At 48.6% G+C, this 25,504-nt stretch overlaps 1 protein-coding gene across 1 annotated transcript in view; it reads left to right on the top strand.

Moving 5' to 3' along the window:
* Positions 1 to 201: 201 nt before the first annotated feature.
* rrp9 (ribosomal RNA processing 9, U3 small nucleolar RNA binding protein) overlaps positions 202 to 25,504 on the top strand; it is a 54,156-nt gene continuing 28,853 nt past the window's right edge. The window contains exons 1-8 of the mRNA XM_072472039.1: positions 202 to 354; positions 5,489 to 5,571; positions 8,274 to 8,380; positions 8,886 to 8,953; positions 10,369 to 10,410; positions 12,976 to 13,102; positions 13,258 to 13,373; positions 14,628 to 14,720. Coding sequence (XP_072328140.1) covers positions 262 to 354; positions 5,489 to 5,571; positions 8,274 to 8,380; positions 8,886 to 8,953; positions 10,369 to 10,410; positions 12,976 to 13,102; positions 13,258 to 13,373; positions 14,628 to 14,720 — 729 coding nt within the window. The 5' untranslated portion in view covers positions 202 to 261. The remainder of the gene's footprint in view (positions 355 to 5,488; positions 5,572 to 8,273; positions 8,381 to 8,885; positions 8,954 to 10,368; positions 10,411 to 12,975; positions 13,103 to 13,257; positions 13,374 to 14,627; positions 14,721 to 25,504) is intronic.

Raw genomic sequence — 25,504 nt, 5'->3', positions numbered from 1 at the left:
GACTCACAACCAGCGTAACACTGATAGAGCGTCTGCTGATTGATCAATCAGCTGGACGAATCAGGTAGCAGCAAGGCAGGCGAGAGCGCCTTGCTGCTGTCTGAGGTAGCGAGGCAGGGGGGGGAACACTGAATGCTGATGAGGGGCGGAAGGAGGACGTTGATTGGTGAAGAGGTGGGGAGAGCGCTGATTGGTGTAGCGGGGAGGAGGCCGCTGATTGGTGGACGGGAACCGCTCGGGTTGCAGTGTGCGCCAGTTGCCATGCGGATCGGGGAGACTGGGATGGCGGCGACAGGATCGTTCTTCGTCCGGAAGAAGAAGAAGGCGGCTGAGGGCCGAGGCCGCAAACGGAAGGTGAGCGGGCGGGGATGGAGCATTTGCCTGGGTTGGTGTCGGGTGTCTGATCCCCGTGTCCAGCCCGAGCAGGAGATAACCCCCCCCCCCCCCCCCCCCCCAAAAACTGGAGTCAGCCTCATTAAGGTGATCTCCCCCCATAGCCCTACCCCCCCCCAATAACCCTACCCCCCCCCAATAACCCTACCCCCCCCCATATCCACCTCCACCCCCCCCATATCCACCTCCACCCCCCCCCATATCCACCTCCACCCCCCCCCATATCCACCTCCACCCCCCCCATAACCACCTCCACCCCCCCCCCATAACCACCTCCACCTCCACCCCCTCCCATAACCACCTCCACCCCCCCTCCCATAACCACCTCCACCCCCCCTCCCATAACCACCTCCACCCCCCCTCCCATAACCACCTCCACCCCCCCTCCCATAACCACCTCCACCCCCCCTCCCATAACCACCTCCACCCCCCCCCCATAACCACCTCCACCCCCCCATAACCACCTCCACCCCCCCCCCATAACCACCTCCACCCCCCCCATAACCACCTCCACCCCCCCCATATCCACCTCCACCCCCCCCCCCATATCCACCTCCACCCCCCCCCCATATCCACCTCCACCCCCCCCCCATATCCACCTCCACCCCCCCCATATCCACCTCCACCCCCCCCCCATATCCACCTCCACCCCCCCCCATATCCACCTCCACCCCCCCCCCATATCCACCTCCACCCCCCCCCCATATCCACCTCCACCCCCCCCCATATCCACCTCCACCCCCCCCCCATATCCACCTCCACCCCCCCCCATATCCACCTCCACCCCCCCCCATATCCACCTCCACCCCCCCCCCCCATAACCACCTCCACCCCCCCCATAACCACCTCCACCCCCCCCCCATAACCACCTCCACCCCCCCCATAACCACCTCCACCCCCCCATAACCACCTCCACCCCCCCATAACCACCTCCACCCCCCCCATAACCACCTCCACCCCCCCATAACCACCTACACCCCCCCCATAACCACCTACACCCCCCCCCCCCATAACCACCTACACCCCCCCATAACCACCTACACCCCCCCATAACCACCTACACCCCCCCATAACCACCTCCACCCCCCCCCCCATAACCACCTCCACCCCCCCCCATAACCACCTCCACCCCCCCCCATAACCACCTCCACCCCCCCATAACCACCTCCACCCCCCCATAACCACCTCCACCCCCCCATAACCACCTCCACCCCCCCATAACCACCTCCACCCCCATATCCACCTCCACCCCGCCACATCCACCTCCACCCTGCCCCATAACCACCTCCACCCCCCCCCCCCATAACCACCTCCACCCCCCCCATAACCACCTCCACCCCCCACCATAACCACCCCCACCATAACCACCTCCACCCCCCCATAACCACCTCCACCCCCCCCATAACCACCTCCACCCCCCCCCCCATAACCATCTCCACCCCCCCCCCCATAACCACCTCCACCCCCCCCCCATAACCACCTCCACCCCCCCCCCATAACCACCTCCACCCCCCCATAACCACCTCCACCCCCCCATAACCACCTCCACCCCCCCATAACCACCTCCACCCCCCCATAACCACCTCCACCCCCCCATAACCACCTCCACCCCCCCATAACCACCTCCACCCCCCCCATAACCACCTCCACCCCCCCATAACCACCTCCACCCCCCCATAACCACCTCCACCCCCCCATAACCACCTCCACCCCCCCATAACCACCTCCACCCCCCCCATAACCACCTCCACCCCCCCATAACCACCTCCACCCCCCCATAACCACCTCCACCCCCCCATAACCACCTCCACCCCCCCATAACCACCTCCACCCCCCCATAACCACCTCACCCCCCCCATTACCACCACCACACCCCCATAACCACCACCCCCCCCCATAACCACCACCACCCCCCCCATAACCACCCCCCCCCCCATAACCACCCCCCCCCCCCCATAACCACCACCACCCCCCCCATAACCACCACCACCCCCCCCCCCATAACCACCACCCCCCCCCCATAACCACCACCACCCCCCCCATAACCACCTCCACCCCCCCATAACCACCTCCACCCCCCCATAACCACCTCCACCCCCCCATAACCACCTCCACCCCCCCATAACCACCTCCACCCCCCCATAACCACCTCCACCCCCCCATAACCACCTCCACCCCCCCATAACCACCTCCACCCCCCCATAACCACCTCCACCCCCCCATAACCACCTCCACCCCCCCATAACCACCTCCACCCCCCCATAACCACCTCCACCCCCCCATAACCACCTCCACCCCAACCTGTAGAGCCAACCGCATACCCCCCCATAACTTCCCCAACAATCATCTCCAACCCCTGTAACCACCTCCGCCCATCACAGACACCCAGCCCCCCACAGCCATCAATCCACACATGCCCCACCTCACATCCAATATCCCGATATGTCCACAATATTATAATGACAGAAGTTGACATTCCAGACCAGTTTAGTATCTGAAGAGAGTATCTTTGTAAAGTGCAGGTTGTTTTAGCTTTCACTAATAGGATTAATTTGTATTTATATGATGTGGAGCTGTCAGCGTTGGACTGGGGTGAGCTCAGTAAGAAGTCTTACAACACCAGATTAAAGTCCAACAGGTTTGTTTCAAATCACTAGCTTTCGGAGCACTGCTTCGTTCACCTGTGGAAGGAGCAGTGCTCTGAAATCAGTGATTTGAAATAAACCTGTTGGACTTTAACCTGGTGTTGTAAGACTTCTTATTGTATTTATATGATGTCTTTAAAAACCTCAAGATGCCTAAAATGCTGCACAGTCAAGTACTTGGGTCACTGTTTGTGCCGAGTCTGCACATTCTCCCCATGCCTGCGTGGATTTCCTCCGGGTGCTCCGGTTTCCTCCCACAAGTCCCCAAAGACGTGCTTGTTAGGTGAATTGGACATTTGGAATTCTCCCAGTGCACCCGAAGAGGCACCGGAGTGTGGCGACTGGGGGATTTTCATAGTAACTTCATTGCAGTGTAAAGGTTAAGGTAGCCTGCCTCAATGACTACTGACTGGTGGCCCTGACGTCTGTTATCATGAAATGCTTTGAGTAGCTAGTCATGAGACCGAGCAACGCCAGCCTCCCAGATGGTCTTGATCCACTGCAGTTTGCCTATCACCGCAACCGGTCCACAGCAGATGCTATCTCCCTGGCTCTACAATCAACACTCGAACACCTTGACAACAAGGACACCTATGTAAGACTGCTCCGCCTTCAACACCATTATCCCGACAAGACTAATAACCAAACTCTGCAATCTTGGACTTGACCCCTCCCTGTGCAGTTGGATACTTGACTTCCTCATCAACAGACCGCAATCTGTCCTCCACAATAGTCTTCAACACCAGGGCCCCGCAAGGATGTGTGCTCAGTCCTCTACTGTACTCCCTATACACGCATGACTGTGTGGCAAGATTTAACTCCCAACTCAATCGATACGTTTGCGGATGACACAATTGTGATGGGCCGTATCTCAAACAACGATGAATCAGACTACAGAAGGGAGATGTATCACTTGGTTGCATGATATACCGAAAACAACCTCTCTAAATGTCGGAAAGACCAAGGAACTGATTATCAACTTCAGGAAGTATAGCGCAACTCTCTCCCTGCAATCGATTGTCTGCATCAATCAAGTGGAGGCTGTTGATAGCTTTAAGTTCTGTGGGGTTACCATCACCAACAGTCTGTCCTGGTCCACTCGCATTGATACAACAGTCAAGAAAGCCCAACAGCATCTCTACTTCCTGAGGAAGCTAAAGAAATTCCGCATGTCTGCATCAACTCTCTCAAACGTCCACAGATGTGCCATAGAGAGCATCCTAACCGGCTGCATCACAGCCTGGTATGGCAACTGCTCGGTCCAAGATCGCAAGAAACTGCAGAGTGTGGTGAACTCAGCCCAACACGTCACACAAGCTTGCCACCCTCACATTGATTCTGTATACACCTCCCGCTGCCTCAGGAAGGCAGACAGCATTATCAGAGATCCCTCCCACCCAGGCATTGCCTTCTTCCACACCCTTCCATCAGGCAGAAGGTACAGAAGTCTGAAGACCTGCACATCCAGACATAGGAATAGCTACTTCCCTACAGCTACAAGATTCCTCAACGACTCACCCTCGGACTGATCTGTTCCCTGTAAGAACACTATTCACGACGCCCTATGGTGCTCTTGCTCATGTATTTGCTTTGTTTGGCCCCTTGTTCTGCACTGCAACCAATCACTTGTTTGTCGATGTACCATTTGTCAATGTTCTCTGTTGATTATTCTTTTTGTCTACTATGTACGTACTGTGTACGTTCCCTTGGCTGCAGAAAAATACTTTCCACTATATGTTGTACATGTGACAATAAAAAAAAAAATCAAATCATCAATCATCAAATCATGTAAGCCTACTTGTGACACTAATAAAGATCATGACTTTTGAAGTGGTCATTTGGTCATTTTTGTAATGTAGGAAATGCAGAGGCCAAACTGCGCACAACTAGATTTCCCCTCCCAAAACAGTAACATGTGAATCATAGAATTTGCAGTGCAGAAGGAGACCATTCGGCCCATTGAGTCTGCACCGGCCCTTGGAAGGAGCACCCTTCCTAAGCCCACACCTGCACCCTTTTCCCTAACCCAGTAACTCAACCTAACATTTTTGGACACCAAGGGGCAATTTATCGTGGCCAATCCACCTCACCACATCTTTGGACTTTGGGAGGAAACCGGAGCACCCAGAGGAAACCCACGCAGACGCTGGGAGAACGTGCAGACTGCACACAGACAATGGCCCAAGCCGGGAATCGAACCAGGGACATTGGAGCTGTGAAGCAACTGTGCTAACCACTATGCTACCATGCTGCCCTTGTGTGGATAATCGATTTTAGTGATGTACGTTGAGGAATAAATATTGGTCAAGATGTCTGCTCCGTCGCTCGTCATTGAAATTGTGATATGAGATTTTCTACCTTGCCTGAGAAGGCAGACGGTGTGTTAGTTTAATATCATATCTAACGTCCAGCTCCTGGTCATGGATATCTAATTTTCTATCTCTTCGCAGGCTGAAGATGGAGAAGCTAAAGTCCACAAGAGGTTCACTCCGAAGCTGAATGAAGAGATTTCCAGTGACTCGGAAACGGAAAGGTGACCAAGTGTTCACATTGTGATTATGCATCTTTGCACACTGAAGCATAATGATATCTTACTGGATCAGACTTGAAACCAGAGCCATGGAGCTAGCAGACCCATGTTACATTGCAGTCTGAGTATGTCCGTTTACAGATGCAGACATGAGCATTGCTTTGTTCCATGCAGCTGTCAGCTTCCCTTGTCCTTAGTATCATCTCCAGCCCCTATCCATCTGATGCTGCCTATTACACTGCTCTTCCCGCCCCCCCCCCCCCCCCAATTCCTTCCCCCGTAAGTATCTTTTTCAAATAAATTTAGAGTATCCAATTTTTTTTTTTCCAATTGAGGGGCAATTTAGTGTGGCCAATCTACCTAACCTGCACATCTTTGGGTTGTGGGGGTGAAACCCACGCGGACACGGGGAGAATGTGCAAACTCCACACGGACAGTAACCCGGTCCTCAGCGCTCGAGCAGCAGTGCTAACCAATTGTCACCGGGCTGCCCACTCCTCCCTGTAAATAATCTGAAGGTACTGAACTAATTTACATTAGGATCACAGTGAGCGTTCACTTGGAGGTGGTCTCCGGGTGCGTGCGGCCGTAGGGAGGGGGCGGTACGAGTGGCCGCGGGCAGGGGGGTGGTGTAAGCAGCCATGGGGAGGGGGTGATGCGGGCGGTCCGCAACTTTACAATGTTGAGTTATGACAAACAGCACTTGTTTTGACTTTCCAACATTGGTTTTAACTTTTCGAAGCCACATCAACCAACAGGTTTAAATGTTCGTATGTGTGCAACTTGGGGGTAACGTGCGGTGTACAGTACTTTTTGTCTGTTACCCATTTTTACTTTGTGATTTTTTGATTTCAATGTTGTTGCTGTTTACACTATAAATACATTCATGTTGTTATATTGCTTGTCTATAATAGATTGAGTGCAAAATTCTGGGTTATATTGGTGAAAATAGCATATTGGTTCAGGAACCAATCCCCTGCATTTATTACTCTGTTCTTCGGTGAAATCGATTCCGAGTTACGTTTCGAGTTAAGGTGAGGTTTTCAGGAACCAGTTCGCCCCAAGTCCAAGGACTACCTGTACTAAACCAGTGGCTCAGCTTGAAAAAGTATAAAGGTCAGGCATCTGCCTGGATGTTTGAAGGTGGTAATACATGATGAAAATGTAGTTCGGAATGCAGATATCTTGGGCTTCATAAATACAGGTATTGAGTCTAAAAGCAGGGGAGTTAGGCTGAATCGTTACAAAAATTCGGGTTTGGCCACAAGAGGATTGCATCCAATTCTAGTCACCCCACTTTAGGAAGGATGTCGCGGTCCTCGAGAGATTGCCGAGATTTACCTGAACGGTTCCATGGATGCGGGACTTTACCCAGGTTAGGTAGAAGAAGCTGAGGCTATTCTCCTTGGAGTAAAGGAGATTTGTTCGAGATATACAGGATTATGATGGGTTTGGGTAAGATCAACAGGAAAAATTTCCCAATAGTCGATGGCACAAGGACCAGGAGACACAGAGTTTGGACAAGATGCAGGGGAAATGTGAGGAAGAATAATGAGTGGTAATAATCTGAAGTGCACTGTCTGACTGTGGTGGAAGAGGCGACAGTGAAAGATTTTGAAAGGAAATTGGCAAGGCATTTGAAGGAAATAAACCTGCAAGACGACAGGGATAGTGCGAGGCAATGGGACTGACTGGGTTGCTCTGCATGGAGTCAGTATGGGTTCGATGGGCTGAATGGCCTCCTCTGTGCCAGAAATTGCCCTGATGTGTACATATAATGAAACACTGTTTAGGATTGCCAGTGTCAATCTGGCTGTTGCATGGGCAGAGTTCCCATTTTAAACATGGGTGCACCAGGCATATCTTCATGTCCCGTCCCTGCCTCACTGCATCCCCAGCCCGTGTATGGTGCTGTGGGTCAAACCGATCACTGAGTGGAGGCCTGAATATTGTTGCAGCTTAAGTAGTGGCTGACAGGTCCTGACAATCTGTCACTCTCCCGGTGTTCGGTGCGTATGAATTGTTGGGGAATGGAGTCCTTGTTCTGAATCCGGTGGATGGGGAGGAAGAGGCTGCGTTTGGCCTGACCTTAGAGGTGCTCTTATGTCAGTAATGGACTGACCTGCTCAAATGGTATTGCAGCTAAGCAATTGCTCTGCTCATTGTGCCAGTATTTAATTTTACTCGCAAGCTAAAGCGTAGGCTTCTTTCACAGAACAATTTACAAAAAACAGTTGTCAAGAACACTTTGAGGGTGTTTCCCCAAAGTAGTGCGCACCAATCTTTTTACTTCAAATGGAAAAAGTTTATTTTCACACTATTGTTCTGGAAATTACTTAAGAAAAGATCACAAATATATTCACACATAAACATTCATTACAGAGGAAGATAAAAGGCAACAATTACAAACATGAATCAATACGAGTACATATTCGGTGCAGACCTGGTGTGTTTCAAAGTTGGGTGTTTCATTGCCTGTAGTGAAGATCTTGATAGTGATCTTGACTAGTGAGCTTGATAGGTCGAATCAGAGCAGGAACTCTGCTTGATTTTTCCTCCCTTTCAACCCACATTCAGTTCAAATGTATTGAGCCTAAATGCAAACCCATTACCCTCCAAAACCACCTGAGCAAAGAACTAACAAACCTTTTGTACCACTGCATACCTCTTTAAAATTAAAGACCATTTCAACTCTTCTCTGATAGTGTTGGGCGCAATAAGAAAGATGCAGAGGATTTGGAGATCGAGGAGACAGCACAAGAGAAGAAGTTACGGCTCGCCAAGCTCTATCTGGAACAGCTCCGAAGGGAAGGTACGGATAACCGGCTGCAAAAGGTGCCAGTTAATAACTACTGTTCAGCGATGAGGGGCCAACCAGTGTCAGCTAATTCTGGAAGTGGCAATTTCCAAAGAATCTTCCTCCATTCATTATCACTGCCAGTACATCAAATCATGCTTCACTGGGGCTATCACAACGGGATGGGGAGACACACAGCCTGGCCTGGTACGGAGTCATAAACATCGGCTCCAGGTTTGGTCCATGTTGAGCTGGCTGGACAGAACTCGGATTGCAAGTTAGTCTCAGTGCCTTGTGCTAAGGAGCCAAAGATAATATCTTGTTTCGAGTGGGCACGGGTGCTGTGAAGTTGATCTGAGTGATCCCATCCCATTCGCAGAGGCTTTCTGTACCTCTGATTTCAGAGCAAATTGACTGTTTGTTTATAGTCTTGGCATTGGAGCTGGTGTGTTACTGTTTCCTTGCCTTTGAATAGCCCTGACATCAGTTGCCATAATTCTGATTGATTTTTATTTTGCAGAAGAGGAGAAGGCAGAAGAGGAGCAGCTTGAGAGTGACCTGATTGGAGGCAGACTGCAGGAAGAAGTGGTAAAAAAAAAATCAATGCTGCGTGTTTAAAGCGAAATAAATGAATTGTGCCACACGGTAGCTCCATCTAACCCAACTGTTGGGTTTAAATTTTCTGTACAGATTTTGTCCTTTTCGGTATCTGGATCCTTTGCTGGCTGTCCATTTGAAACCAGGAGCTCACTGCACTGGAATCACTGGCAGGAACCCATGTGTAAGATCTCTTATTTACCTTCTAATAAGAGTCGGCTGTCCAGTTGATTGGAGTCCAAAATACAACTTTATTGCAAATGATTCACTTCAGAACACTACATTAGAACTAAATCAATACGCAGAAACAAAATATTCAAATACATGGCAAAATGTTCATTAATCAAGAAACGTAAAGAAATCACTTTTAAAATAAATGAATGGAATGATTCATGAACTTGAAAAGGTAGGAACTCGGGGACGAACTTTTGACCACACGGTCTTGCTCTTAAGGGAATCTCTACCTATGGACCAGTCCTTCATTTACTCTCATTGGTTTCTAATTCTCAGCTGGGACCTCCTGGTTTGTTCAAATACATGTCTGTTATTTAGAGGGGAATTTACTAATTAAACATTGCCCATTACTTAAGATTGATTAGTGTCTGTCAGGAATAATTTAATGTCTTGTGTGCTGCTTTACGAGGAGGGGATTCTCCGGCCACAGCTAGGCATTAAACTTGCTTTAGCAACTTAATTGATACATTCCCATACTGCATGCACTGGAATACAATGGTCCATTCATTATATGGCACATTTGTTGCTGAATTTCTGCAGACATGGCTCTAAAGTTCACTAGTTTATTCATTATCTGAAACAATGACTATCTTTCCACAGTCATGTCTTTTGAATAATTTTATTCCTTAGCTATGCACTCAATCAATACCCAAGGCATCCAATAAATCAATAATTTATTGAACTAACGCCATGTCACGTTACTGTTGCAGCATTGATTGCGATTGTGGCACTTTATTTACACCAGCAATACTGTATGTTTACCAAACAAGGACCAGTGGAGATTGTGTTCAGAATGAATCTGCACCGCCTGATGCTAAATTGTACAGTGACCACTGAAGACTTCAAAAAAAGAGCTCAGCAGTAGCTCCCATATCAAGAATTACAATTTTTCCATAATCCCTAAGGCTCCTCCAGATGGGCAGTTCACTATTACTTTGTGCTGATTTGCACTTTTATGCTGCCCCTCTGAAGTTACTTGTAGAGATTTCCTGTCAGAACAAATTTTATTCCAATCTACATTGGCAGTGTTCCTGAGGAGAGAGTTTGCAGCCCAGGGTCGGCTTAAAAGTTTATCAACCAATTGTTAATCTTTGGTTTTCTATCTGGTTGGTTTTTTATACTGTAAAGATGTAGCCTCGACAGTGTTTTTGATTTTTGTCATCTCTTTGCAGCTTGAACAGAAGGGAAAACTTAAACGACTTCTCGCCAAAGATGTGAGTATAAGTTTAAAGGCCTTTGGGTTGATTTTCCTCACAAACCTAAGCATAAAGCCCAAACTTCAGCCTTTGTGCAACAAACTTTTCTCATGTGAGTGTCGGTTTCTACAAGTAGCCTGTTTTAAACCTGTATCTTTTACTCTCATCCTGGTCTAAAAGTTAAACCTAATCATGTCAAATTGCATACTGGACAAAAAGGTGTTACATTCTCATAGTAGAAACTGTTGACTTCAGATTCCTAGTTATCTCTGTTATTAACTGAAAGAATTACACCTCAAAATTTCATATTTAAAATATATATACTGTACAAACGTTAAAGTACTAATTTAACACATTTTTATAAACATTGTAAAATCTCAACACAACTCTCCCAGTTCTCCTTTAATTTCCACCCAAGAGTTCCCCTGTGCTTTACAAACCTGGAGAGTTGCTTTACCACCGTCTGGGACCAATCAAAAGTGTGCCACAGCTCTCAGGAATTCACTTTGATTCTACTCCATGTTTCTCATATTCCCCAAGGTATGAAATTTCTTGGGTCCTTCCATCATCATCCGGCTTGGTGAGCTCTCGAACAGAAACTCAGATTTGCAAGCATCCCACCCCAAGTATGGGCCTCAGTGCATTCTTGCTTGGTGACTTCAAATGAGTAAAACTCTTGGTTTCTGATAACTCTCTGTTACTGGCTACAGCTGCTTTACAGCCCAGCAGATTCTCTTGTGTCTCCAAACTGCTCCCTGGCCAGCTGACTGACTGACTCTGTTTCTGTGAACAATCACCCAACAAAAAAAAATAATAATAATACCCCCCCCCCCCCCCCGCAATCTATCCCCATGGCAATGTAGCATACCTTGGTTGTCCCAGATAGAAATTTACTAATTCTCTTCAATCCCGATCTCTCTCTGTACTGAGAAACCATATGAATAGTTAAACCCCTTATTGAGACATATCAAATCTCTGCCAAGTAGCTCAAGAAAGGTGGCCCATGGTTTAGTTTCCACTCCTTGCCACTTGACTTTATAAAATAAACATAGGCCATCCGTTGATTGGCAATTACTTCAGTTCCAGCTTCTCAAGCAAGGTGTTTTCATTTATCTTGCATTTCGAAATTTCAATTCCCGAACTAAAAGTTCTGCATGAATCCGAAATGACGTATTTGTAACAGTAAGTTGCTCATTACTTTCATTTCCAGTTTGGAAGACCGAAAAGATTTACATAGTTTAAACGCTTTGTGCAGGCTAATCTACTACAATCAGATTTAATATAAATAACATAATTCCCAGGAGTAGAAACCTGAAGAAAATGTTTTACAGTGCAATTGATTGTTGCAATTTCTGCAACTGGGATGACTTGAGTTTACTGTTTATCCAGTTGCTTCTGGCACTTTATTTACAAAAAAAATCAGCCTAACAAAGTGTTTGTTTTACAATGAAACAATGCCTTATAATCCGTTTTTGTTTAACTTTCTGTCTCTTCACTAGGCTATTTTGCCAAGTGACAATTGTCTGCTGCATATATTAATATTGTAATCAGGCTGTTGGATTTCAATTTATTTGTTAACTTGTGGACAATAGCCCACTCTGTTTCTTGCATTTAGCAATGGTACTGTTTTTAAATCCAGCTATTTAAAGTCTAGATTGTAATGTGCTCTTATTGGTAAGATAAAATCTCTTTTCAGTCACAGAGTGGAGGCGGCATATTGACTTGCTGGTTTCTCCTCAGTGTTTCATTTTGTTGGTGTAAGTGCTGACTCACTGGGCTTGAGTTCTGGCCCTGTCAACAAGAGCAATCCTTGCTGTGTGGTGAGCTGCGCACCCTATCCCTCATGAATGCCCATTGTTGGGGGCAGCATGGGGGCGCAGTGGTTAACATTGCTGCCTCACTGCGCCGAGGTCCCAGGTTCGATCCCGGCTCTGGGTCACTGTCCGTGTGGAGTTTGCATATTCTCCCCGTGTTTGCGTGGGTTTCGCCCCCACAACCCAAAGATGTGCACGCTAGGTGAATTGGCCATGCTAAATTGCCCCTTAATTGGAAAAGGTGAATTGGGTACTCTAAATTTATTTAAAAAAAATTAATGCCCATTGTTGGTGTGTGGGCAGTATTTATTTCCCCATCCTTGGTGTGTTTCTCTGTCACTGGATTTTTGTACTTGCCGCCACCACCCCCCTCAACATATCTCCCTTCCTTTCATTGCCAATGTACTGTGTACTATCTACAGGGTGCACTGCAGCAATTCTTAGCTACGTCAGCTCCAGCATGCAGGAAACGAGCAGCAATATTGTGGGAGCTCTGTTACCTACAACTTCCCCTCCAGCTTGTACGCCATCCTGCCTTGGCTGTACATCATTGTAATTGGGTGAATATCCTGGATCTCCTATTGAACACCATTAAGAACCATCACTTGGTGACTAAGGATGGGTACATTACCCGCATCTTAAAAAGAAATGTTAAATCTATTCTTTTCCCTTTGATTTCTGAAACAGTGTTTCCTCCCAGTATCGGGTAGATCATGTTTATCCCTCTTGTTGTATTTTGAAAGTGACCATAACTGTTGTTTTCTTTCAGTATCTCCCTCCTGATCTATCTGAGATTCGCCTGTTACGAGGCCATCAACTTCCAGTCACGTGTCTGGTCCTGTCCTCTGATGATAAATACATTTTCTCAGCCTCTAAAGATGGCTCCATCATTAAATGTAAGTTTCCACAGCCTGAGTGAAGGCAGCTGATCTGGGCTGCTGAGGGAATGCTGGTAGGCTGTGATCTGACCACAGTTACACCTGAGTTTTGTTGCTGCTTGTACCTAGATTTGCTGTGCTCAAAGGGCAGTGCTTCTCACCCATGTTTCTAGGGGACCTTAGCTGTGGGAAAAAGATTCACACGATCCACGGAGGGCGCAAGGGCACAGAAGATCGGCACGTGGGGCCCATCCTCTCCATGGCAATATCATCAGATGGCAAGTACCTGGTGAGTGGCTCCATCTCCTGTACCAGCTGAGTTAGGATTTTGTCAAACTACTTTTCTGAGACAACAACACAAAATGCTGGACAATCTCAACATGTCTGATAACATCTGTAGTGAGAGAACGGAGCTAATGTTTCTAGTCTGGGTGACTCTTTGTCATCCTCGGTAATTTGCTTTTATTCTCTTACTGCGAGATCGGTGCACTAGCTGAATGCATTTGAAATTTCAAGCAGCAGCATCAAAATGTTTGTATTTCTGTAGCGCCTTTCTTGATCTCGGCACATCTCGGAGCATTTTTCAGGCAATTAGCTACCTTTTCAACTGAAGTCACTGTTGTAATGTAGGAAATGCACAGGCAATTTATGCCGAGATTAGTCCCAGAAGCAAATTGAAACATAATTTATCTACAGTTGGATGAGGGATCATTACTGTGAGGACACCGGAGAGAATGCTACTCTTCGGAATAGTGCCAAAATATTTTGATATGCACTCGAGGACGGACAGGTTTAACATCTTCTCTGAAAGGTGGCGCCTCCAATAGTGCAGCATTGCGTCACTACTGCACAAGTGTGTCAGCCTCAATGTGTGCTCAAGTTTCTGGCATGGAACTTGCAACCCGCAACCATGTCTACCACTGAACAATGGGAGACATCCCCTATCAGGTACAGAACAGGCTAGACGCGCAACGTGAAGCAGCTTCTGTGTTTTAACAGCATTTTCAAGCCCCTAATTGATAAGAGTGTCCCCTACTACACAAGTATGATTTGCTGTGACCCACACCCATCACCCTGGGGTTATTTGAAGTAGTCTATTCAGTGCTAAGTTCTCACTAAAATTATGTTCCACTGAAATTGATTTAAGATGGGTTCGTTCACTTCTCCAATGGACATGAAATGTCAGTACCTGGACATTGTCGGTGTGGTGGCCACCATTGAGTTATACAATCAGCATGCGTATGATTTGTCTGGTTCCCACTGTAACAGGGATAGGAGTTATGGGGATGTGGGGGGAGCTGAGATAGGGTGCTCTTTCCAAGATGGGGTTGGTGCAGACTCGAGGACTGAATGACCTCCTGCACTGTTGAGATTCAATGGATTCTTACTGGGTGCAGATGCGCACATCTCGCCAGTTCTATGATGGGGTTTAAAGCATATGATGCTATTTGTGACTGGAACTGGAACCTGGTAGGTAGTGCAGATGTGATAATATAGTGTGGGTGGCCTCTGCAGTGCCAGATCTAACTACCTTTCCCCATAGGCTACTGGAGACAAAAACAAGCTGATCTTGATCTGGGATCCTGCCAAGTGCCAACATCTTCACACATTCAAAGGACATAAAGATGCAGTATCGGTGAGTGAGCTCGGGCAGGGAAGGGGTACTGTCGGGTAAGGATTACTTTTTTTGTGCAAGGAACGGGACCTTTCAAGGAGTTACATAGCAGCACGGGGGCGATCCTCTGCTCATTCCTTTTAGCCCTACAAGTTTTTCCACTTCAGTTATTTATCCAATTTCCTTTAAAAGGTATTTTTTTTGAGTCACTTTCCATCACCCTTTCGGGGAAAGCTTTCCAAATCACAACAACTCGCTGTGTTTTTTTATTTAAAAAAAAAAAGCAAATTCCTTGTGTCCCCGCTGTTTCCCTTGGTTATCATCATCTAGCTGTGTCCTCTGGTTAATCAGTCCCTTGACATGAGACACCGTTTTTCAGATCAAAATTCTTCATGGTTTTACATTCCTCAAATTCCCACCGAAACCTCTCTGCTGTCAGGACAGTTCTAGCTTCTACGGCCTCTCCATATAGCTAAGCCCCTTCATTCCTGGTACTGTTTTAATAAATCTCTTCTGAAGTCTGTCCAGTCTCTTTGAACTTCTTAAAGTGTTGTGTCCGGAATGTTCCAGAGGGAAGTGAACTAGTAATTTTCAAATGTTTAACGTAGCTTCCTCGCTTTTGAATTCTATGCCTGTTTATCAGTCTAAGAATGCCTGCGTCTTTTTGCCATTCTTCTCTACTTGTCCTGGCCCCTCCTCCAGAGGTCCCTAATATGACAGGTGTCAGTCTTCAGCCAATTCGATTCACTCCACCTGACATCATGATATGCAAACATGCAACCAATGAACACTCCGAATAGGCCACAATCAATGGGCAGTCAGGACACTCAGAGGTGGCATCACAAGGGGGCATGACATAAACACTATAAGAGGGATGAGGCACTCGCACCCTGCCTCTTTCCACAGACAGACATCTAGAGAGTTAGACAGGGTTGACCAGCAGCATCACACCCCAGCACGTGGCTTAGAGCAAGCTGGTACAGTAAGACTGAGTTACTATAGTTAGATTAGCAGAGAGTCAAACTCATTTGAGAACTGTGTTAATAGTTCAATAAACACGTTGAACTCATTTCAGAGTCTGGAGCATCCTTTAGTTAAGACTGCATCAAGTAGCAGCCTCTGTTATCCAAAGCAGCATAACACAACATGATACCAGGAGTGACTGTTCAATCTATTTAGTTCAACTCCACAAGATCCGTGACAACCAGCTACTGAATACAGGCACAATGGACAAGATTCAGGCTCCTCATCAGCTCAGGACCACCGGCAATCTTGGTGCCAACTGCCGACCATTCAAGCAGAAATTTCAACTACGTGGATGCATCCGACCTCAATTGCGCGACCGATTTTCGGAAGATAGCTCTTCTATCACCACTGCGGGTGACCATGCGATAGAGGTCTTCAACTCCTTTCACTTTTCCGAAGGGCAGGACAAAATGAAGTACCAAACCACCCTGAAGAAATTCGACAGCCACTGCGAGGTGGACACCCAACAAAATCTTCGAGCGCTACATCTTCAAGCAGAGGATGCAAGGTAAAGACGAATCCTTCAACTCCTATCTGACTAACCTTAGACTGCTAGCGCAATCCTGCAACTTCGGTGATATTACTGACTATGATCAGAGACCAAATCGTTTTTGGAGTCCACTCTGATCCTCTGCGAGAGCAGTTGAAAATCAAGCACATGACCCTGCCAGTCGCGATTGAAACGTGTATTGTGCATGAGCACTCTAAAAATCGCTATGCCCAGTACAAAACGGCAGAAAGTGAAAAACAAGTCTCCCACGAGGTGGAAAGCGGCCATTTCGCACGCTCTTCCTGGGGCCCGATCGGGAACACTAAGAGGCCAAAAACCGCACTGTGCAGGTGCAAGCGTCCGAGAACCGCAACGACGCACTGAGCGCCATGACGCTGATGTCATGACGTGTGCGAACTGCGGCACCGCCCACTTTTTATAAAACTGCCCTGCAAGAGGCAAACACTGTTTAAACTGTGGGAAACCAAACCACTATCCAGCCCAGTGCAGATCTGCACCACCAATCAGGAGCCAGCGCTCCCAATTCCAACAGCGGCGCATCAGAAGTGTGCAACACCGAATGCATGACTCTGATCCAGGCAGTGCGACGGATCTAGATGATGAATACCTGGGCGGCACTTAACGAGTGGGCATTATTACGAACACACCGGACACATCGCGAGTCCAAACAATCCTGGCCGTGGATTCAGAGGACGACTGGCGAGCAGTGATGAAGGTCAACCACTGCCCCATCCAGTTCAAACTGGACACCGGTGCCTCCGCCAACCTTAATTCGCAGGTGGACTTCAGGAGAATCAAGACGACCCCCACAATCCCCACAATCCTTCCAGCTGCCTGCAAACTCCTGGATGGCAATCAAGACACTGGGGTCCTGCCATCTGCAGGTGTCCAGCCGACACACACAAGCAAGCTTACGCTTCGCGATTGTTAAACCAGACAGGGTGTCCCTGCTAGGTGCGCACGCCTGCAAGCAACTGAACCTTATTCAAAGGGTCTACACCACGACGCCGTCCCATTCGGATCTTCAGGCCAGCATCGACGACATCCTAACCCAGTATCCAGATGTATTTAGCGGGATGGGCACGCTGCCGTACGAGTACAAGATTCTACTGCGGCCTGATGCCAAGCCAGTGGTCCACGCACCACGACGTGTCCCTGCTCCACTGAGAGAGCGCCTGAAGGCAGAGTTCACAAGTCTACAACAAAAAGGCATCATCTCCAAGGTCACTGAACCAACCGACTGGGTCAGTTCGATGGTGTGCGTAAAGAAGCCTCCGGGGGACCTAAACATCTGCATTGACCCCAAGGATCTAAACAAAAACATTATGCGGAAACATTACCCCACCCCGATGAGGGAAGAAATCACGAGTGAGATGGCACACGCGCGCTTCTTAACAAAATTGGATGCATCCCAAGGATTTTGGCAAATCCAGCTTGAAGAATCCAGCAGAAGGCTCTGCACCTTCAACACGCCTTTTGGTAGATTTTGCTCCAACCGAATGCCATTTGGCATCATCTCGGCATCAGAGATTTTCCATCGTATCATGGAACAGATGATGGAGGGAATAGAAGGAGTTCATGTCTACGTTGACGATATCATAATCTGGTCCACAACCCCAGAGGGACATGTGTCGCGACTCAAGAAAGTATTCCAACGCATACATGAACATGGCCTCAAGCTAAACCGGTCCAAGTGCTGTTTTGGGACATCCACGCTGAAGTTCCTGAGCGATCAGATTTCGCAACGCAGTGTGCGCCCGGACACAGACAAAATTAAAGCCATCGAGGCAGTGAAAGACCCCGAGGACAAGAAGGCAGTACTGCGCTTCCTGGGAATGGTCAATTTCCTTGGCAAGTTCATCCCGAATTTGACCACACACACCACGGCCCTACGCAACCTGGTGAAAAAAATCAACCGCCTTTGAGTGGCAGGCAGAGCACCGAACAGAGTGGCTGGAGCTGAAAGCCAAGCTCACCACTGCACCCATCCTTGCATTCTTTGACCCAGACCGAGAGACCAAGATATCCACAGATGCGAGTCAGGATGACATTGGGGCGGTGTTGCTTCAAAGAGACGATACGTCATCCTGGGTACCAGTAGCATATGCGTCACGGACAATGACACTCACTGAGACCAGATATGCGCAGATTGAGAAGGAGTGTTTAGGTCTTCTCATCGGCATCCTCAAATTTCATGATTATGTCTATGGCTTGCCAACATTTACTGTTGAGACGGATCATAGGCCTCTGTTCCACATCATCCAAAAGGACCTGAAAGACATGACAAAGAACAAAGAAAAGTACAGCACAGGAACAGGCACTTCGGCTCTCCAAGCCCGTGCCGACCATGCTGCCCGACTAAACTAAAATCTTCGACGCGCCTCGTTTGCAGAGAATTCTGCTCAAACTCCGGAGGTATGATTTCAATTTGGTGTACACACCTGGCAAGAAGCTCATCATACCGATGCATTGTCCCGCTCCGTCAACTCACCCAAGGAACCACTGGAGATCATCCAGCGCATTGAATTGCCGGTACAACTGTGTGCAAGCACTCTCCCGGCAACAGATGAGCAGTTCGTTCTCATCCGAGAAGAGACGGACAAAGACCCCTGATGCAGCGAGTCAGCCACAACCCCAGCAATGGCTGGCAGAAAGGGCAATGCCCTCAATTCCACAACATCAAGGATGACCTGACGCTGATCGGCATCCTGCTCAAGCTGGACAGAATAGTCATCCCGCTACGTCTCCAGAGCATGGTGCTGCGGCAGATTCATGAGGGACACCTGGGTGTAGAAAGGTGCAGACGCAGGGCCCGGCAAGCTGTCTACTTGCCCAGCATCAACCAGGACATCACGGACATGGTCCTGAACTGTGAAACCTGTCGGAGGTTCCAACCAGCGCAGAGCAAGGAGACGCTCCAACCACATGACCTAGAGACCTCAGGGTGGTCCAAGGTTGGCATTGATCTATTCCACACGAATGGTTGCGACTATATCTTAATCATCGATTACTTTTCAAACTATCCTGAGGTGCTGAAGGTGCCAGACCTCACCTCACAGACCGTCAGCGTGTAAAGAGACATGCTCACGGCATGGCATCCCGAACACCGTCATGAGCGACAATGGCCCGTGCTTCCACAGTCAAGAATGATCCACGTTTGCCAAGAGCTACAATTTCAGGCATGTCACCTCCAGTCCGCACTATCCACAGTCCAATGGCAAAGTCGAAAAAGGGGTGCACATTGTTAAGCAGCACATCCGCAAGGCCTCGGACTCCGCTTCCGACATACACCTTGCACTACTTGCGTACCGGACGACTCACTTGTCCACTGACATGTCGCCAGCTCAACTGCTGATTAACTGGGACCTGCGGACGACGCTTCCAGCCTTACACCTGCCCAATCTTGATCACCTCCCGGTGCTGCAGAAGATGTAGCAGCTTTGCGACAGCCAGAAGCAGGGCTATGACGCACATGCCACCGACCTGGACGTGCTATCACGTCAGGATCAAGATACCGGATGGGGGGTGGTCTGCTCCGGCTGTTGTTGTTCGACAGGCCGCGCCCAGATCCCATGTCATACGTATGGCTGATGGCTCCATTGTGCGAAGGAATCAAAGGGCACTGCGAAAAGTCGCTTCCCCACAACCACTTTCCCCTCCATTTCCACATGTCGAATTGCCACCTCCAGACACCTCGGACCACGAGGCCACCAGTCGGGCCTCCCACTCACCTGTCAAGGCACCATCATCCCCTCCACCACCACTCCGGCGGTCGACGAGGATCAGACGCGGGCCTCAGAGACTGGACTTCGCATTTATTTTGTTCTGTTCTGTACTCCTCAGTCAGTCACATTAGACAGACACCATTCACATGTATATACATCTTTTAAAAAAATTTAAAAAAAGAGGGGGAGATGTCATATGCAAACATGCAACCAATGAACACTCAGAATAGGACACAACCAATGAACAGTCAGGACACTCAGAGATGGCATCACCACAAGGAGGCATGACATAAATACTAAAGGGATGAAACACTCACAACCTGCCTCTTTCCACAGACAGACATCTAGAGAGTTAGACAGGGTTGACCAGCAGCATCACACCCCAGCACGTGGCTTAGAGCAAGCTGGTACAGTAAGACTGAGTTACTACAGTTAGATTAGCAGAGAGTCGAACTCATTTGAGAACTGTGTTAATAGTTCAATAAACACGTTGAACTCATTTCAGAGTCTCGAGCATCCTTTAGTTAAGACTGCATCAAGTAGCAACCTATGTTATCCGAAGCAGCATAACACAACAGAAACAGCTGAAGGCATTGGACACTGCAAAGGCTTTGGGCCCTGACAATATCCCAGCAATAGTAATAAAGACTTATACTCAAGAACTTTCCACGCCCCTAGCCAAGTTGTTCCAGTATGCTGCAACACTGGCACCTACCCGGCAATGTGGAAAATTGCCCAGGAATGTCCTGTACTTAAGAAACAGGGCAAATCCAACCCAACCAATTATCGCCCTATCCATTGATGTGGAGATGCCGGTGTTGGACTGGGTGAACACAATAAGAAGTCTTACAGCACCAGGTTAAAGACAACAGGTTTGTTTCAAATCACTAGCTTTCGGAGCACAGCTCCTTCCTCAGGTGAATCAGTATCAGTAAATTGGTGGAAGGGATCGTCAACCGTGCTATCAAGCAGCACTAACTTAGCAATAACCTGCTCACTGATGCTCAGTTTGTGTTCCGCCAGGGTTACTCAGCTCCTGGCGTCATTACAGCCTTGGTTCAAACATGGACAAAAGAGCTGAATGCCAGAGGTGAGCTGAGCGTGACTGCACTTGACATCCAAGGAAGCATTTGAACGAGTGTAGCATCAAGGAGCCCTAGATAAACTGGAATCAGGGAAAACTTTCCACTGGTTAGAATCATACCTGGCACAAAGGAAGATGGTTGTGATGGTTGGGGGTCCGTCATCTCAGTCCCGGGACATCACTGGATGAGTTCCTCGGGGTAGTGTCCTAGGCCCAAACATCTTCAGCTGCTTCATCAGTGACCATCCTTCTTTCATGAGATTAGAAGTGGGTATATTTAGTTTGCTCAGGGGATCGGGATTGAAAGCACTAGCAACAGCGCCGCTCCCGATGGCCCCGGGGAAATACTCAGGGAGTCCGGTAATAATAGCTTCATTGAGAATTTGGAGGCAGTTTCGCTAACACTTCGGGTTGGGGGCAGGGTCAAGGGAAATGCCGAGTCGGGAGAACCACAGATTTGAGCCAGGGAGGTGGGAATGGACATTTTCAGAAATGGGAGGAGAAGGGGATTAAGACACTAAAAGATTTGTTTCTTAGGGGTCGGTTTGCAGGTCTGAAGGAGCTGGAAGCTAAGTATGGGCTGGAGCGGGGGAAATGTTTAGATACATGCAGGTTCGAGATTTTGCCAGAAAGGAGATACAGAGCTTCCCGGTGGAGCCGGCCTCCATATTGCTGGAGAACGTGCTGACGACAGGGGGACTGGAGAAGGGGATAGTGTCAGCACTTTACGGGGCTATTTTGGAAGAGGAGAAGGCACTACTGGAAGGGATCAAAGCAAAGTGTGAGTAAGAGTTGGGAGAGGATATGGAGGAGGGGTTCTGGTGTGAGGTGCTCCGGAGAGTGAATGCCTCCACCTCATGCACAAGGTTGGGGCTGATACAGCTGAAGGTGGTATACAGAGCACATCTCGCGAGGATGAGCCGATTCTTTGAAGGAGTAGAAGATGTGTGTGAACGTTGTGGGGCGGGGCCCGCTAATCACGTTCATATGTTTTGGTCCTGTCCAAAGCTAGAGGATTACTGGAAGGAGGTTTTTAGGGTAATTTCTAAAGTGGTGCACGTGAAACTAGACCCGGGCCCCCGGGAGGCCATATTCGGGGTGTCTGACCAGCCAGGATTGGAAACTGGTGCGGAGGCAGATGTTGCAGCCTTCGCCTCGTTGATCGCCTGAAGGTGGATCTTGATGGGTTGGAGAGCAACCTCTCCACCCTGTGCCCTGGCATGGCGGGGGTACCTGTTGGAATTCTTGTCTCTTGAGAAGGTTAAGTTTGAACTGAGGGGAAGGGTGGAGGGGTTCTACAATTCATGGGCATTATTCATCATGCACTTTCAAGAACTGGATAACATCGAACATTAGTTGGGGCGTGTGGGTGGGTGGGGGGGGAGATTGTGTGTGTTAATGGCGACTATGGGTGAACCTTAATTCCTTTTGGTCAGTTGTTTGTGTGAACTTGTGGGCTAATGTTTGTGGTTTGGTGGGAGGATGGGATCTTTGTTACTGATATGGGGATTGACATATTTGTTACTGATTATTGTTTATTGTTGGTGGGTGTAAATGTGGGAGAAAATGTGAAAAAGGAGAATAAAAAATATTTAAAAAAAGAAGTGGGTATATTTGCTGATGACTGCACAATGTTCAGCACCATTTGCGAATCCTCAGATGATGAAGCAGTCCGTGTCCAAATGCAGCATGATCTGGATAATATCCAGGCTTGGGCTGGCAAGTGACAAGTTACTTTCGCGCCATATATGTGCTCGACAATGACCATCTCCAAAGAGATCGAATCTAATCATCGCCCCCTGACATTCAATGAATTACTGAATCCCCCGCTATCAATATTCTAGGGTTTGCCATTAACCAGAAACTGAACTGGACTTGCCACATTAATATTGTGGCTACAAGAACAGGTCACAGACTAGGAATCTTGTGAAGGGCAATTTGCCTCCTGAATCCCCAAAGCCTGTCGCCACCTCCAAGGCACAAGCCAGGAGTGTAATGGAATACTCTCCACTTGCCTGGATGAGTGCAGCTCCAACAACACTCAAGAAGCCCAACACCATCCAGGACAAAACAACCCGCTTGATTGCTTCCCCAACCATTCCATCCCTCCACCACCGACAAACTGGCAGCCGTGTGTACCATCCACAAGATGTACATGGGAAATCAGCAAGGCTCCTTACGCAGCATCTTCCAAAACCCATGACCACGACCATCAGAAAAGACAAGAGCAGCAGGTACCTGGGAACCCCACCACCTGGCGATTCCCCTCCAAATCACTCACCATCCTGACTTGGAAATATATCGCCGATCCTTCACTGTTGCTGGGTCAAAATCCTGGAACTCCCTCTCCAACAGTACTGTGGGTGTGCCTACCTCGGAATCACCACCTTCTCGAGGGCAATTAGGGATAGGCAATAAATGCTGACCTAGCCAGCAACACACAGCAATGAATTATTTTTTAAAAACAATCAAATTAGGATTAGGCCATTCAGCCCCTCTGGTCTGCTCTGTAATTAAATAAGATCATGGCTGATCTGATTGTTGCCTCAACTTGATTCTATTCTATGTTAGTTAAGAGTTCATCTACCTCATTGACCTGGTCTTCACCGCTCTCTGAGAAAGAGATTCCAAAATTCATGACCCACAGAGAGAATCTTAGCCTTAAATTGGAGACCCCTTTTTTGTGGGGAAATATTTTTATTTGGGCTTTTGATATTTTAAACACCTAACATAGCAAAGATAAAACACCATAAATCCCCAACACTCCTCCCCCTTAACAGCTGACAGTAACCAGCTCCTTGAAATGTAACAAACAGACCCCATCTCCTGTGGTACCCTTCACTCACCTCCCTCAAAGCAAGTTTAACCTTTTCCAGATACGAAAGCTCCATAAGATCCCCCAGCTACACCAAAGCACAGGGCAGAGAAGCTGACCTCCGCCCCAATAGGACCCACGTGCGAGCAATCATCGACCTGAAGGCTAAAACATTGCTCCTGCTCCAGTCTTCAGCTCCGACAAGTGACACTCCAAATATGGCCCCCAGGGGACTGGGCTCCAAATTCACATGCAAGATCGCCGACGTGCTGAAGAGCGACCTCTAAATTTTCTCCAACTTCAGGCAGGACGAGAACATATGCGCAAGATTGCCTGGGTCCCTACCACACTGCTCACAAGCACGGCAGCACAGTGGTTAGCACAGTTGCTTCACAGCTCCAGGGTCCCAGGTTCGATTCCCGGCTTGGTTCACTGTCTGTGCGGAGTCTGCACGTTCTCCCTGTGTCTGCGTGGGTTTCACCCGGTGCTCCGGTTTCTCCCCTCAGTCCAAAGATGTGCAGGTTAGGTGGATTGGCCATGATAAATTGCCCTGAGTGTCCAAAAAAAAAGGTTAAGTTGGGGTTACTGGGTTACGGGGAGAGGTTGGAAGTGTGGACTTACATGGGGTCGGTGCAGACTTGGATGGGCCGAATGGCCTCCTTCTGCACTGTAAATTCTATGATCCTCCACGGCTTCAAACAACCGGCTCATCCTTGACTTTGTATGGTGCGCTCCATGGACTACCTTTAGCTGTGTCAACCCCAGCCTCGCCCCCTCTGCAGCACCTCGCCCTACTACCCCTCCTGTAGCGCCATCCCCACTTGACTCTCTCCAGAGATACCCTTTCCTCCTCCAAAATCCTCCCACAGATTGCCGAGATGTCCGCCACCACCCCCTCCCAACCCCACCCCCTGCAAAAACCGGAAAAGTGGAAAAAACATTTTTTGTGAAATCCTACACCTGCATATACCTACAAACCTCACCCATATGATCCCAAACTTCTCCAAACTCGCAAACCACCCTTCTAGAAATAGGTCCGACATTTCCATCTCCCCTCGCTCCTCCCATCCCTGAAACCTAACCTCCAGCCTGGCTGGCTCAAACCCATGGTTCCCTCGGATCGGCATCAATATCGTCCCTGCCTCTAACCTAAAGTACAGCCGAAGTTGCCTCCGTGGTTTCAACGTGGCCACCACCACTGGACTCCCCGGATATTTCCCTGGGGCAAACTGGAGTAGCGCCGTTGCCTGCACCCCCGACCCCGTACAAGAGCCTGCCTCCATCCTCGCCCACAAAGCCACCGGCTCCCTGCTCCAGCCCCTCACCTTCTCCATGTTCACCACGCAATAATAATACTTCAGGTTTGGCCAAGCCCCATGGCTGTCGCCCTCTCTGAAGCACCATCCTCCTAATCCTTGCCAGCTTACCTGCCCACACAAACAATGAAATCAACCGTTCCACACCATTAAAAACCATTTTCGGCAAAAAGACCAGTAGGCACTGAAATAAAAACAAAAAGCACGGCAAAATGTTCATCTTAATCGCCTGCACCCAGCCTGCCAACTATAGGGGAAAGCTGATCCATCTCCGCAAATCCACCTTGACCTTACCCATGAGGCTCGTAAAATTCAACTTACGGAACTG

This window comes from Scyliorhinus torazame, chromosome 13 (genome assembly GCF_047496885.1).
Source record: "Scyliorhinus torazame isolate Kashiwa2021f chromosome 13, sScyTor2.1, whole genome shotgun sequence".
NCBI classification, from domain to species: domain Eukaryota; kingdom Metazoa; phylum Chordata; class Chondrichthyes; order Carcharhiniformes; family Scyliorhinidae; genus Scyliorhinus; species Scyliorhinus torazame.
The sequence above is the reverse complement of the archived record's forward strand: the minus strand, read 5'-3'. Positions and strand labels throughout refer to the sequence as shown.